Genomic DNA, 16572 nt, shown 5'->3' on the forward strand with positions numbered 1-16572 from the left:
GGCCCACCAGTAGCACTCTGGAATGTTTGTCGGTGAATGAATGATTTACTGAGTATTCATTATGTGCCAGGCATGTGGTTAGAGCATGAAACCAAGCAGATAGAGCCTCTGTCCCATAAGTCTTACATGCCAAGATACTGAATTAATGTACTACAAACTTTCAAGGTACTTTCCAAAGCAGGTGTAAAATTAAAAAAAAAAAAAACAACTAACCTTAATACTTAATTCAAATACATAGTCATCTTCAGTCCTACCATATTGTTGTAACCTGTTTCTACTTACTTTGCTTCACAGGAACATACACTGAATTGTTTACCAACTGTTTCTGACCATGCACATTTATTTCCACAGACAACAACATTAATTGGTCTTTTGAAGACAGCTCGACTCCTTCGTCTTGTGAGAGTGGCCCGAAAACTTGATCGATATTCAGAATATGGGGCTGCTGTTCTAATGCTCTTAATGTGCATATTTGCCCTGATTGCTCACTGGCTGGCTTGCATTTGGTATGCGATTGGGAACGTAGAAAGGCCCTACCTGACTGACAAAATCGGATGGTTGGATTCCTTAGGACAACAAATTGGGAAACGTTACAATGACAGTGACTCAAGTTCTGGGCCATCCATTAAAGACAAATATGTCACAGCACTTTATTTTACCTTCAGCAGTTTAACGAGTGTAGGATTTGGGAATGTGTCGCCTAACACCAATTCGGAGAAAATCTTTTCAATTTGTGTCATGTTGATTGGCTGTAAGTAGATTTCTCTTTTGTTATCTATTAGGATAAAATAATATCAGAAAATTGATATCTCTAGAACATTCAGAATAAGGCAAAGAAAAAAATTATAGAAAGTTGTAGAAATAATAGGATTAAATATACGGGTATTGTATTCTATCAGATCTGATTCTCTCTGTGAAGGGGAGACACCAAAGGTCTTTCGTGACCTCAGGAGCATAAAACTGGAATGACATGGATCTTGGGATTCAGGAACTGAGACTTGCAGTTTACGTTTACTGATGTAAAAACATGTCTGTAATTTACTACTAGTGGTTATTTTCTGTTTCAAGCTGAGGCCAGATTAGAATGGGAAAGACTAGCTTACATTTACGTATCTATAGATATAGATATATAAATATCACCCTACTAATTATAATGTAAGATAACCTTTCATACATATGCACATACATACAGATATATATATATTTTTCCCCCTGTCATTGACTAAAAATTCCTTTCCCTGTGACATTATGTCAGGGACCTAAGTGACTGCCCTTTACCCTACAATGGGTAATGACATGAGCATCATTTATAAGGTATAGTCTTTGGAATAAGAAAAAAATTCTGTGTAAAACTAAAGATACTTTAATATTAATGTATTTTTTAAAAAATCACACTGTGGAACCACTAAAGATAACCTTGCTGATAGCAGACAGCAGTTGACAAAAGCATGATGGATTTTTAAAGCTTGAAAAAGAGCATCATCCTACATTGCATACAAATTAGAAAGTAGATCCAGAGAGTTAATTTTTAAATGTTAACATGTTGTCTAATAAAATGTGCTTAGATAAGCTTTATTTATGAAACTTAAGTAGATTCACCCAGTTTACTGTTCACTGTATTTAAAATTTACTTTTCATATATGTGTCATGGTGTTTTTATTTTAGTAAGATTGTATAGGCAGATAACATTCTATTTAAATAACTCAAGATATTCTGCAAATTCAGACCAAATCTTGCCACAAACACAAAAGTAGAATTGCACTCAGAAGGAAATGGAAGTGAGGCCCACTTGAAAAAATAGAAAAATTCATTCCAGAGAGACTGAATCTTTCAGAACAAACACAGTCCCACTCTGTGATTGAAACTGCTAGTTAATACTTTATAGTGGTTATCAATTTCAGTGGCATTGGTAACAAAAAAAAGAAAAGAAAATGTCTGTTTTCAATTATTTATACACCCGTATAGAAAAAAATATATATATATATGTATGTATACTCTTTTTAAAGAAAACAGAACTTGCATCTTGAAACTTAGAATTTGCAAGGAAGAATTTTTTAAGTGCATTGAAGTTTAACGTGTTCACCACTTAGGAATCCTTACCGCTTGTGAGGATTAAGTGAAATACATAGTACTGTTTATCATGTGAATTATTTTAAACTAAAGAGAACTCAGTTCTTTACTTGCTCTATACCCAATCTCTAATCCTTAAATCAGGAAATTATTGGCAGTTTTTATTCTTCCTTTATTCCTGTCTTTTTCCTTCCTTCTTTCCTTCCTTCCTTCCTTCCTCCCTCCCTCCCTCCCTTCCTCCCTCCCTTCCTTCCTTCCTTCTTTCCTTCCTTTCTGTGTTTCTGCCTTCTTTTTTTAAAAGTGGCACTAGCCTGTTTCTGTTGATTCTTTAGGAAGAATATTTGTTTCCTGCAGATGAATTCTATCTTTTAAGAAAAGAGAAAACACTCTTGTTAATTGAGTAGACTAAGATACATCCATATTCCACATAATATCTTTTATATGAATAGACTTGCTTGTACAAAACTTAATCAAAATGGGATTATGTAAAGCTTAGTGTCACATAGGAAAAAGTTTATAGATATTCCTAGAGAATTCTATCATGAGCTATTATGCCATAAAAGGTAAAATAAGACTAGAAACTTAGCAATAATAGCATGCCTTGAAATTTTCTTAGCCATTTGATGTATATGTGTATATCTACACATGATATTTCCATTTAGATCCAACTGTATTAGAAAATGATTTGGTTTTCTGTATTTGATTATATTTTTATACTAAGTACATACGCCTCAGTTACATGACTGACTTGATTTAAACCTAAAAATAAAATATCCAAAATATAATGTAAAATTTTGTATATATACTACTGCACGTTAAAGTTGATATAGTCTAGTTATCAAGTTGAACTGTCATTATCCCTAAGCTTCTTTAAAACTAATCTTCATTCTAAAATAAAAGTTTGAAGCAAAGTTGTAGAAAGCAATGCAATGTACAATCCGTCTTACAACAATATAATTCAAGGAAACTAAAAATTAAACATTAAAGCTATCATCTAATTAAATTCAAATAACACAAATACCTATAGATACATTTTTAAAAGCATCTATTTGCAAAGACAGTCACCAGTTGTGCCGCTGAATGTGTACAGAGAACAGTAACCAGAGAATTCTTTTTAAAAATATACACATATACACAATTCAAGACGAAAAATAAAGAAAAATGTAAGCGGCCATTAAATAAATAGGAATACAAGCTATGCTCACATATTTATATCTATGTGTTCTAATATATGTTTATATCTTTATTCAAATATTATAAATATAATATATACATTTAAATTTAAAAACACATAAATCAGTATCCAAAGACAAATGTATTTCATCTCTGACCTGCTTGACAAACATCTTTTTATAACATGTAAAAAAAAGTTATTGCATATCTGCTTTTAACCATGATGGAGTAACTGAAACCTTACCATACCCCTATAATTTTTTTTTTAAATAACAGAAAACTGAACAAAATATACAGGCATTTGGATTTCATCAAAATTAGTAACTTCAACTTTTCAAAGGACACTTTGAAAGGGAACAGGAAAATGATAGACTGGAAGAAAATATTCTCAATCGTTAGATCTAAAAAAGGACCTTTATTCAGCATATATCAAGAATTCTTACAACTCCATAATAAGACAATTTAAAAATGAGCAAGATTTTAAACAGACATTTCACAAAACAAGATATATTAATGGCCAATAAATACATGAAAAGATGTTATTAGTCATCAGGGAAATGCAATTAAAACTCTGTGATGGTTAAAATAAGATAATACCAAATGTTGGAAAGGTTGAGGAACAACTGATATTCTCAAATATCGCTGGTGGGAATGTAAAAATCACACCATCTTTGGGAAATCGTTTGGCAGTTCCTTATAAAGTTAAACATACCACACAGATCAGCAGTCCTATTCCCAAATGTTTCAAAGGGAAACGAAAATATATGCCCACACAAAGACTTGTACACAAATGTTAATAGCAGTTTTATTCATAATAGCCAAAAACTAGAAGCAGTGAGATTTCATCAACAGAAGAGATAAATGGACTGTGGTAGAGCCATGTGATGCAAATCTACTCATCAATTAAAAAAAGAACAGGGCTTCCCTGGTGGCGCAGTGGTTGAGAGTCCGCCTGCCGATGCAGGGGACGCGGGTTCGTGCCCCGGTGCGGGAGGATCCCACGTGCTGCGGAGCGGCTGGGCCCGTGAGTCACGGCCGCTGAGCCTGCGCGTCGGGAGCCTGTGCTCCGCGGCGGGAGAGGCCACAGCAGTGAGAGGCCCGCATACTGCAAAAAAAAAAAAAAAAAAGAACAAACCACTGATAAATACAAAACAATGAATTTCAAAAACAATATGCCGAGCAAAAAGAAGTCAGACACAAATGAATATGTACATTATGATTCTATTTACATGAACTTCTAAGAAATGCTAATTAATCTGTGATGACATAAAGGAACTCAGTGGTTGTCTAGGGTCAACCTAGAAACCAGTGGGCAGACAGCCAAGGGACACAGAGGAATCTTTTGGGGATGTTGAAAATGTTCTATATCTTGATTGTGCTAACAGAGATGTATACATTTGTCAACTAACTGAGCTATACATTTAAAACAGATTCATTTTGTTATATCTAAATTACACATCACTAAAATTTATTTAAGTTAAAATTTTTTTTAAGTTTGTGTACTAGATAGAAAAGCAAGTGTATTTGTTCTATCAGCATGTTTCAGCTATTACCCAGTGACCCTAAATTCATTAGTTTGGTGAGCATCTCAGATTTTGAGTGTGGTGTGCTGACGTTTTAAATTATACCTGTTTTATTTTTATAATACTGCAACGTAAAACAAACCATTCTGGTGAAGGAAGAATTTTCTATTAAGGAAAGCTAAACAAAATATTGAGTTGAAAGAAATGCCTATATAGTCTGCCAACTTGCTTTTGAGTCGTATTTTATGCCAGTCGATGGGCATTAACTAATTAACGTATACAGAATATAATCATTTTGTGCTTCTCTCTGGCTTACAGACTTTAGCTCCGTTTGCTTCCTAAAAAATAGAAAAAAAAAGTATGCCTTTATTATAATTTAAAAATCCATTAGCATAGAATTTCCTTAGAAAAATATACACTATTCATGTATTCAACTATGTACTTATAATCTAGATTTTTGCTATCCTATCAATGAGTGGAAATACGTGTTTATGATCCAGACTAATGTTTGGTTCATTTTTATGGCAGTATGGAGTTAAAACCACAGTATTTATTAAAAACAAAATAAGAATGTTTTCCCTGACTCTTCTTTGCATAATTATGTGGTTTAAGTAAAATAACTAGCACTGATTATGTGCCTTCTAATTAAATCAAGTGAAAATCTGTACTAACTAAACTATTTCCTGAGAACATGATAGGTACTTTGGACACCTAACAACAGGCATAAATATTTCCAACACTAAAATTAGGCAGAGTAGGATGTATTTCTCACATGAATCTCCTTGAATCGCAGAAATCCATTTCAGACAAGTATTGCTAACTCCCTTCTTAATCAACTATGCATTTACTCAAATTAGGCCCAGGTTTTGTTTTTCCGCCCCCCTGTGGAAGATACTACCTAAACAGCTTTTCTACCTTAATGAGAATTACTGTCTTTCACAAATCCCAGTTCAGCCTCCCTATAGATCTCCCCAATTTTTATCCCTTTAAATAGATTAAAAATAAAGGGCTGCCTCTTCGTCTGGGACATTCTCTTACCTGGGACTTCTATGGTAAACAAGGACCATGCTAACCAAGAGACAAAAATAAGATGGAAAAGCAAACAAATGACCAAGAAGATAAGTCATTTTAAAACACAGACTGAATCTGGCCAACATCTACTTTAAAAATGATGAAGTGTTTTACATAGGTAGTGATTTGTAAGACGTGTTGGGGAAAAAAATATGTTGGTTGGATATTGTTGAAATAAACACTTCAAGGAGTTGTTGGGTTTTTTTCCCCACCTACTTGGTACCTTGCAGTTCCAGTGCCTTAAATGTGTGTTACCTCCTCTGTAAGTGTCTGACACATGTCCAAAGGTCAAGACATAGGGCTTGTATCATCATGTGACTTTCTGTACAGTATATAGTATTTTTCTTACGATTATTAGAAACTAAATACAAATTTTAAATGAAAGACAAGATGCTTAAAAAGCTTATGTTAAATCATAAATATTTAGCCCTGGAAGCTTTAAAAAGGGCATTCTAAGTATTGATTAGTTTTTTTCTTCCCATAGATGAAAGAACAAAGAGGTATTCTATTTTTCTCTTAAAAAAAATAAAACTATATTCTCACAGTCTAAGCCAAAGATATCTGTTTCTCATATAGAAATACTGTAAAAATGAATTTTAATAGATTAAAAATTCCATATAAATAAACATTCTAAGGAAACTATGAGTTCCTTAAAACAATTTATTATTCCTTAGGAAATCCAAAATCTTCTGAATAATCTTAAAATTTATAATAGGTTTATAATATTGCAAGGTTAGCTTTGAGGCTAAGGTGGAGTTGTCACAATTTAAAAATTATCATTTTTACTCCACTTCCAGAAAACAGATCTGTGTGGTAACCCCATGACATACCTTCTTATTACATTACAAATGAAATGTTTATTTTAAACACATTTTATCTCTAGTCAATAGTCTAGGTTGGTTACAGGTTGATATTGTAAACAGTCTGAGTTTCTACTTGAATATGTAGAGAATCCATGGGGAATTTGTATATTTTTCCTCTCCAAATTTACCATCAAAATTATAAATTTTACAATAGTTTTGACTTGACTTCTTTGTTCCCCTAGGGCCAGTGGTAAACCCTCACAAACGGATTGAGATAATAAAAATCTACATATTTGAGATTCTGACAAGATATAATATCCCCAAGTGCAGTCGTTCCCCCATAACTTTGTTTTTTATCCAATCCAGCACTAATGTATGCAAGCATTTTTGGGAACGTATCAGCAATTATCCAAAGACTATACTCCGGAACTGCCAGGTACCACATGCAGATGCTGCGAGTAAAAGAGTTCATTCGCTTTCACCAAATACCCAACCCTCTGAGGCAACGGCTTGAAGAATATTTCCAGCATGCATGGACTTACACCAATGGCATTGACATGAACATGGTACGTATTTCTGTTTTCCAAAACTGGAGCCCCTCAGGCGTTATAGCTACAGCCAAAATGGATAAGCCAGTCTCACCAGCTTTGAACCCCTTGCTTTTGTTTCCCTCTCTCGGATGTTTATTTTCTCCCCTGGAGATAGTCTTTCATTCTCAATTCATGGCATTGCATGGTGCTATATCTAGTTACACTGTGTGGCAAAGGCATTATAACATGATGCAAACTGATATAACTGTGTGTATTAGAGCTCCCACTTCTGGTTAGGGAGAGCATTGCTAAGTTGGGACTTGGGCTTTCACCACTTGGCTTAGCTGCCAAGCACCCCAAAAAATAGGTGGACCCATGTGCATTAAGACATTACAAGTAAACAATAATAACTATAATGCCCCCAAACAGAAATATTTTTTAAAAATAGGACATTTTGAGGATTTGTGGGAGAGGTTAAGGAGCTTAAGTATACCATAAACATTTTATAATAGGAAGTTTCATGTTTCTGTTAAGGACAATTTTTCTATATTTTAATCAATTAACTATGTGCCCTTTTACTGTACCTGGTTTAATGCATCTTTCCTTTCAAGGGGGAAATATGGATTCCTTCATAACTCAAGCAAATTCAACATCAACAATCACTTTTCATAACCCTTCCCTCCTTTATCAGTGCTCAAAAATCAATACAACTAATAAGATTAATTGATCCAAAGAGCTTCTTTTATTATTAGGAGAATTGCATACATCTTTTTGACCTAGCTATTTGGCTATAGAGATTGATTACTAAAGATATATGATAAATACAAGCTATATAGCATATCATAGACCTATTAAAAAAAATTAGAATTATAGTACCTTCCCATCTAGCTACTTCTCCATTGGGCAAGGATCCTGTTTCTAAAAATTCTTCAGAAAATGGAATCTTTAAAATTTAACGACATCAACAGCATGATACAATTTTTGCATAAGTGAGCCTATGCAATTTAGATTGACTTCTTAAAATTTGATCAGCAATATCCTAACAAAAAAAGAAAAGGTTCAAAATTAGCAGTTAAGGTACAGAACGCATTGCAAATATTGCCCAGTTTGAAAGATATATTTTTATATGATGTTTATCATAGCTGTGCATGATTTATTTGATGGAGAAGTAAGGGCATGCCATCATAAAATTTTTAATTTCAAGAGCTAATCAATCAGCACATTTCATACAAAGCCATAACTGAATCCCATGAGTTATTTCTGATTATCCCAAAGTTACTTGTGAAAATTCATTTGATAAATTGATCTCACCAAGGTAACACTTTAATCTCATAAGAAATTACCTACAAATTGGTCACTTTTATGTACTTCCATCCATATTATTGCTTAATGAAGATATCAGCATTCAGAAACTATTGGGGATTCTCTAATGCTGGGTTGGCTGAAGCAGTGTCAAGAATTTTTAATCAAAACACATGTCGCTCAATTTTGTTGTTCCATACTGCCAGATTATTTCAATAACCGGAGTAAAACAATTATTTATTTTACTTCCCCTCTCCATATAACTCTAGTTTCGTGGCCATTTTTTTGTGTGATAAAGTCTATTTTGTGAAAACTATTTACCTTTCATTGTTTGACTCTATTACCTATGAATATGGTTTATATACCACTTGCCTATTTACAATGTACTTATGAAAGATTTATCTCTTTCCTGTCTGCTTCACACCTTAATACATGGAATCACAACACCCACCGGTAAGAACAGGAGGTATTTATATCCAATTTAATTCTCGTGTAAATTGTGGAGATCACCCTTGTTATCTGTCAGGTTTAGAGCTTGTTAAATGATTTCCAATGTTAGTTCTGATTTTTTTTGCATGATGTAGCAGAGGAAATACAAAGCAAGAAACTGGGAAAGATAACTTGGAAGAGGCCAAGGACAGAATAGAAATCCTTAACTTTAACAACAACTTGACCTCTAATAACGTTTATATAAAGTTTCCCCCTCCCCACAAAAAGTCACTTATCTGCCCCTTCCTTCACTCTGGTAAAGGTTATGGGTATACGGTTTGCATTAGATAACTGTCATAAAGAAAATGTCATTCTCTTTCATCATCCTCTATTTTCATGATGTAGGTGCTTTTCTTTCCTCTCATCTGCATGCCTGTCTCACATGATCCTGGAGTGTGTGAGCTCTAAACCATGTGCCACTAAGTCTTGCATGTGGTTTTGAGAGCTTGACTTTGCACGAACTTCTTGTTTGTTCACAGTGTCTACATTTCTCATCTTGTGACTGCAATGTGAGTAAAAAATCAAAGTGCAACATAACTCTGAAAACTCAGCAAATGGAAGATGCTTGCTAATTAAGAACAATGTGCAAAAGAAAGTTGATTAGAATAAAGCAACTGTACTCTTAGACTATTGAGAGGTTAAAAAAAAAATCTAAGTGGATTTTTTACCTCTAACAGCACATCGTTAAATCCCTGTCTTGTTAGTTTATTGTTAACTAAATTGTAATTTAATAACAATTTAAAGTGATTTAACTTTATGTATTGTGATACATAAAAGTACATCAAACTCTTGTATTTTACATCAGCATTCCATGTTATTTCATTTAAGTATAACCTTAAACATAATTTCTCATGAAACATTTCAGGTCATTTTTGCTGTTTAACCATGTCCAAATGAAGTATAAGATGTTCAGTCACACTCTATTAATTGACCTAAAATTATTTTTCATAACCCAAAATATTTGATTCCTTGGTAGATCACAAAACATAAGAAAGAATTGTAGCCATATTCCTTACTCCATAAGAAAGAATATGTACCCATATTTCTTATTCCCTGCATCTTTTGCTTTTTGTGAAACAGCTATTACCAGAATGTTCCAGAACCAAACGCATTCTGGGAACACTTATGGGCTTCCTTTCAGGTGAACCAAATGGTTCAGGTTGCAAAAGGAAAGGGGTCAGAATAATGAAGCTAGTGAAAGGAAGGTGTTCTTTTGCATATTATGTCAGGCTTGGGAGTAGTAAAAATTAGCTCAAAAATGTCCCTAGGTCAAGTCCGGAAAATCCTTTCCCTTCTGCAATACTTTCTCAGATTAGGACTGAAAGCATCTCAACGAATTTCTCCAAGTTAAAGCTTTCTTATAACCCAAACTGAAACTTTCAGACATTATCCAACAGTGATTTTAGTTACAACATTGCCAAACACAGAAAATCACCTTCCATGTCATTGTAGAATTGAGCCATGCACACAGAGGAGCATGGCTTGAATGAATAAAGGCACCAATAACCATGGTCTATCCATCATTCTGGATGGAGAGAAATAAATCACTTATGACAGAAACCACTCCATAATTTTAAGTTATATTTGCATGGAAGAAAAGCCTTTATGAACATTCAATGAAAAATGTTATTCCTTACCTAAAAATGCCTCCCTAGTAATGCCTGAATAATAGAAAAAAATACAGAATAAAAATTCAGAAGACCCAAGTACTAGTTCTCAATATGCCACTTTTCTTGGACAAGTCACTTAACCTCTCAGCAATTTCATTCAACATGTCATTTTCAAATAGTTTTAAAGCGCCAAAACTGCATTTGCTAAATGTGTAAAACAATTATCATGGGAGTTTTTCTGCTTGAGGATGTAGAGTCTCATCTGCCTGCTGCCTACTCTCTTGTTCCCTCTGAGTCTCCTTCATGGAACATTTTATGCTGCTTCGAATATTATTCAAAAACCACAGAACTAAGTGAGTGGTAGAACTGTGGAAGGCAGAGAACCCAAGGGGATCATTTCAGGTAAAGACAAGGACAGGAATAGAGGCACATATTTGTGACATCCAGGGCAGAATTAAGGCAGGTAATCCAGAAACAATTTTGTTTAATTTATTTTAGGAAGAAAGGGGAACAATTGAGTATTTTTTTAGTCTGGGACATTAATGGAGAAAAATTTGGGAAACAGTTGTAGAAAGGAGTTGGAATAAGAACCTAGAAAGAGAAATAAATTCTTCAGCAAGGCAGATTGGTGAGGTTTCCTTAAAGATAAGCAGGGGAGAAAAGAAAAATGGTGATGGCATTGGTTTTGAGGAATAAAGGGGAAGACCCAATGGTACTTGTACTACATGGTCCAGTCTCCTTGATCAAGCAGAGACTAAATGAATTCCTCAGAAAGGAGAAGGTGTAGGATAGGAGAAGAGTTGAACAAGGGAGAATTTTTAGAGATTTCAATCAAGAGTCAACCTAGTCGGCTAAAATTGCTTAGAATCCCAGTAGGACTCGGAGTGACAAAACATACACTTATCATGGACCCAACAAGCAAAGCCAATCAAAATGGAAAGGAAAGTAATGAAGAATGACATATTGTTTAATAGAAATTCCTACTTCATAAGGCTGATGTTATTTCTAAGGAGCATTTTAATAACAGTCTGATTTCATTTCCTTCCATGACTCTTTTCCTGCTCCTCTGTTATCTGCTAACTCTGACTACTGACCATAACTACTACTACTAACTGCTTACTACTACTACTACTAACTACTATCTATTTAACTAGTAACTACTAATATTAATCTGCATCTACAATCTAACTCTACTCCATCAAAAATTTTGTTGCATCCATTCTCTATACTGATTTAAATAACTTCATCTGTGCCAGACCTTCACATTCAAATACACTCCACTCATGTCCTGTTTTGATACACCATAGTGAAATGTAATTTCAAGCTCTTTCAGTATGTCCAATTAAGCAACTCAAATAAAATAATCCTTGTGACATTAAACCCCATAGGAAAGCAAAATTTATAAAATAGCATGGCTTGTCTCTACCATAATATTTTTATCCCCCTTTACCTTTTTCTAATGACCCTTATATACTGAAGTTGATAAATACAATAAAAAACCTTTGACTAGTTCATCATAGAGCTAAAATAAAATGACTACAAATATGATGCCCTTCACGTCTGACCACCCCTCCAATGGGGACCCTGTTTTCAAGAAGTCTTCAGAAAATAAAATCACTCATGTTTAAAGATATAAACAGCATAATACAATTTTTGCATAGGTGAGCCTACAATTTAGATTGATATTTTTTATTTGACCAGTAATAGTTTAACAAGAAAGCATCGGTTCAAAATTAGCAGTCAAGGTACAGAAAGCTTTACAAATATTGCCTAATTTGAAAGACGTACGCTTCTTCTCTACACTTAGGTCCAAATGGCCTAACAAGTAAATCCACCCATTTAAAAAGGGAGCATGGAGATTGGCAAAAACCTGCATTTAAAAGATAATGACCCCGAGGATTGGTGACATCTTTTAGTTTTCTGTAACGAAATACTTAGTTACTACTTAGGAGTGGAATTAAAGTAATGCTGTTTACAATGCACCTTAAAAGATGTTTTCATCTCCATGCTGATTAGTTGATAGGAATTCCCTGGCTCTGTAAAAACTGGATAGGTAGTAAAATTTTGCACTCACAAGAAATCTACTATTAACACACATACTTACCAACTGTAGCCAGTACCTGAACCACAGGTGCTTAAGAAAGGGCAAGTCACATGTCCTTCCTATTTTTCCCCAAGGCTATTTATCCTAAAGTCTCAAAAATGCCACAGAACACAACAAATACCATCTGGAGCCCCCTGACATGAACAATATCAAGCTTAAGACAAGCATCTGGTATTTTCAGGTTACAAATTGTATATGCTCAATCATGTTTCACAAATGATGATGGTCACTTCAGCCTGGTCTCCAACCATCAACAAGAAAGACTTATTTACATCTGACACCGTGCTGTTTTAATGCAAAGCAAGTTCATCAACAGTGGGATCTGATCTTTAGCCATTTCTGAGTCAAGAAAAATAATGACAGCATGGTCTGGGGCTTTACACATGAAAAAGAGTCATTGCAGAAATACCATGCTGAGGTGATGAACACACTTCTATGCTTCAGTGTCTCCATTTGTTAATAATGTTCCTCTCACAGCAGTAGGATGGTGGAAATGATATCTCAAGTTGTTTTTCAACTTTTAAAAATTATGGTACTATTCAAACAGGACTTGAGTGCAATTTCTTATGCTGAAGAGTGTGATGTGTTGCCAAATACTTTCTTTGGAGTAGTAGAAGCACAGGAGTAATTCAAGCTCAATTCAGTTTAGGATCAGTTAATACTCAACACAGGTTTAGCCAATAACAAAAAATAGAGACATCAAAGTTCACTTTAAAAATATTCTTTGGAAATATGAATTTAAGTCCATTAAATTAAAATATTAGAGGAGCTCAGCACTTATCAAACCTAATAAAATCAAACCATTCACAATTTCTCCCAAAATAAAAGTCCAATATTTACTTTAGTTAAAGAATTTTCTGAGACATTACCAATAGCCTGAGGATTTATATTGAAAATGGATATGTAAAGTTCCACCCAATATACCAGATATTTTAAATCATTTTTTAAAGGTGAAAATAAGCACAAGTAGTTCATCTAATCCAATTGATTATATAGGCTTAAGGCATCAGACTCAGGAAAAGTACATATATTTTAATTGTTTTTCTTGGTTTAGACATATTGCTATCCATGGAGTTGAATGTGGATGGAAAAAAATATATAATCATGCCTCTTTCGTGCCAGATATTCCTAAAGAACCTATTTTAGTTTGCATCTTGGGCTCCTATTAGTCAAGTGGGCTACCCCCAGCAGAACTCTACATTCATCTTAGGGACTATCTGATAAGAATCTTCCTCACTTGGGGTCCAGCGCCTCATATAGTGCATTTTAATGCTCTGGAGCGATGCTAAATCATTTACATATGTGCTGTAGATAATTTTTCCCACTCTACTGGTCATCTCCTTAGATCAGAGTGCTCTACAATACACACGAAACTGAAACAAATCAGTAGTTAGAAACACCTACCATAGTGGGAGGGAAAACCAAAGACTCAGTCCACACAGGTGTAATTATTGTACTTGAATCATAGAGGTCCATGTCGAGCCATTATCTAGTTTTGACTGTGAGTCACAATATGTGGACGCTGGGAAAATCGGGCCTTAGTAGTGTTTTCTAAGATGGGCTCTTTGGCCCAGATTCTAACTCTGATTTTACCTGCATTATCTATGAGCTGTGCTTAATATTTAACAGTAGGTAACACCAGCAATGAGGTCAGAGCATTATAATAAAGAGTAGTTAATCAAGATGTTCTTTTCTATGAATTACTTATAACATTTTTGCATAGTTTTTGGTTACTTTTTTCTTCTCATTTTTAAAAATAATTAATTAATTAATTTACTTGTTTATTTTTGGCTGCATTGGGTCTTCGTTGCTGCGCGCGGGCTTTCTCTAGTTGTGGCGAGCGCGGGCTTCTCATTGTGGAGGCTTCTCTTGTTGCGGAGCACAGGCTCTACGCGCACGGGCTTCAGTAGTTGTGGCACGCAGGCTCAGTAGTTGTGGCTTGCGGGCTTTAGAGCGCAAGCTCAGTAGTTGTGGCGCACGGGCTTAGTTGCTCCTCGGCATGTGGGATCTTCCCGGACCAGGGATCGAACCCGTGTCCCCTGCATTGGCAGGCGGGTTCTCAACCACTGAGCCACCAGGGAAGCCCTTCTTCTCATTTTTTAAGAACTCTTTATAATTTATAGACAAAGAGTTCATTGACACTTTATCTGTCATCTATATTGCAATTTGTTCCTAATCTCTTTTCAATATGCTGGTTTTGTTTAGGGTATCTTTTGAATTGTAAAGTTTTTTTGTTTTTTAATATCATCCAATTAGTCAACTTTTCTTGTACAGTTCAGAGATCCTGTCCTGTTTTACAAAGGTCTCACTAAACCTATGGATTGTACAAGTAGTTTCCTAGGTTTTAAGTTTTGTTATATGATTTGGAAGAAATTCTGAATATGTTTGACATGTAGTTCTGTAAATTTTCTTCACATGAATAGAAGATAGTACTTTTTCTGTTGATTTTAAATACCACCTGATTTACACATTAAATTATTAGGTATAATTGGAATACTTATCTTTACTCCCAAATTGGCTCTATTTGTCCATTCCTATGGCAATATAATAAAGATTTATACTTAGTGGCTTTATACCATACTTCAATTTCTGACAAGATAGGTCCACTCTTACTAATCTTGTTTTTCTTATTTTGGGGGGCATTTGAGAGTATTTATTCTTCCATATAAAATATATGACTATTTTAACTCATTTACAACAAACTCCATGTTGGGCTTTTGAGACAACCCAAAGATCAGGTTGTCAAATCTGGCACACAAAAATCAGAACTTGTAACCAATATTAAAGTTTACTAATAATTTCAAGAATATATGTAATCATAAGGCATAAGCAAAGCATAGAGATCCTTCTTTGCATATTAGTATGTGTTCTGACTCAGATTTAACATGGGAGGTCCCTAAACTGTGTATGCAATGACATAACACTTAAGCAGAATGTAACATTTTTGGTCATTAAACATTCACATTTTATAGTCTGGAAGTTACATAGCTTACATGACATTTTCCAGAAAGTCATGTCCTATAGGTCTATTGATGACATTAAAACAAATCTGCTTTTGAAAGAACATTAGCCTAACAGTTATTAATAAAGTAAAATAACAATAATAGTAAAATTAATGTGAGCTATAATTTAAAGACTCCAAGATCTTAAGAAGATACCAAGTGCTTTGCAAGCCTTCAGATCAGTTTATTCCAGTACAAGCTGCCTTTGAAATTTATTTCTTATGAGTGAGGAATGAACACAGGGATTCACTTTAATGGGAAATTGTTGGTGGATGAGTGGATGGATGTGACTGAATACTTCCCAACTTCTGTATCATCTGTGAAGAAACAGTAGAGAAAAGTCTAGTTCTGGGTAGAAGATAGATAAAAGGCTGCTCATTCTTTAAAGTTGGGCAGCAGGATCTTTATCACACCTACTTCTACCTGAACAGGTTATTAACACCATTCACAGCCAGGTCATGCTGCATTTCCCTGTCGATAGTATATGTTAAAACCAGACAACATTTCTTTTGCAAAACTTCTATGCAACATTACTTTTAGTTAATCTAACATACACTGAATTTTGTCACAGCTTGTTCACTATCCTAATCAAACACAGGGTTTAAATAATGTGAAATAAAATGATCTAAGGTGAAGGTAAAAAAAACAACAAAATCTACTGATGAAAGTTTTGTTTATCATAAGCAATTTAAACTAGACACGTCCTGCCAAAAACACTCCATAGATAGGAGCTGCCCCACACCCTTAGTGTGCTTGCCAGGAGCAGGTCACTAATCTTTGTCATTAGCTGGTCACTTTTCTTTCCCGGTATTCCTCAGCAAGGATAGAGAATGGACTGTATTCCTGTTGCTAACACTTTCCTTTCTATGAATTTTATATTAATTTTTACATAATT

General features: G+C 34.4%; 1 protein-coding gene across 1 annotated transcript in view; it reads left to right on the forward strand.

Moving 5' to 3' along the window:
• KCNH7 (potassium voltage-gated channel subfamily H member 7) overlaps positions 1 to 16572 on the forward strand; it is a 451727-nt gene that overhangs the window by 396955 nt on the left and 38200 nt on the right. The window contains exons 8-9 of the mRNA XM_027129726.1: positions 352 to 751; positions 7007 to 7206. Of these exons, the coding sequence (XP_026985527.1) occupies positions 352 to 751; positions 7007 to 7206 (600 nt within the window). The remainder of the gene's footprint in view (positions 1 to 351; positions 752 to 7006; positions 7207 to 16572) is intronic.

Source organism: Aethalodelphis obliquidens, unplaced genomic scaffold (genome assembly GCF_003676395.1).
Source record: "Aethalodelphis obliquidens isolate GAN/ISIS:26980383/991018 unplaced genomic scaffold, ASM367639v1 scaffold2, whole genome shotgun sequence".
NCBI classification, from domain to species: Eukaryota; Metazoa; Chordata; class Mammalia; order Artiodactyla; family Delphinidae; genus Aethalodelphis; species Aethalodelphis obliquidens.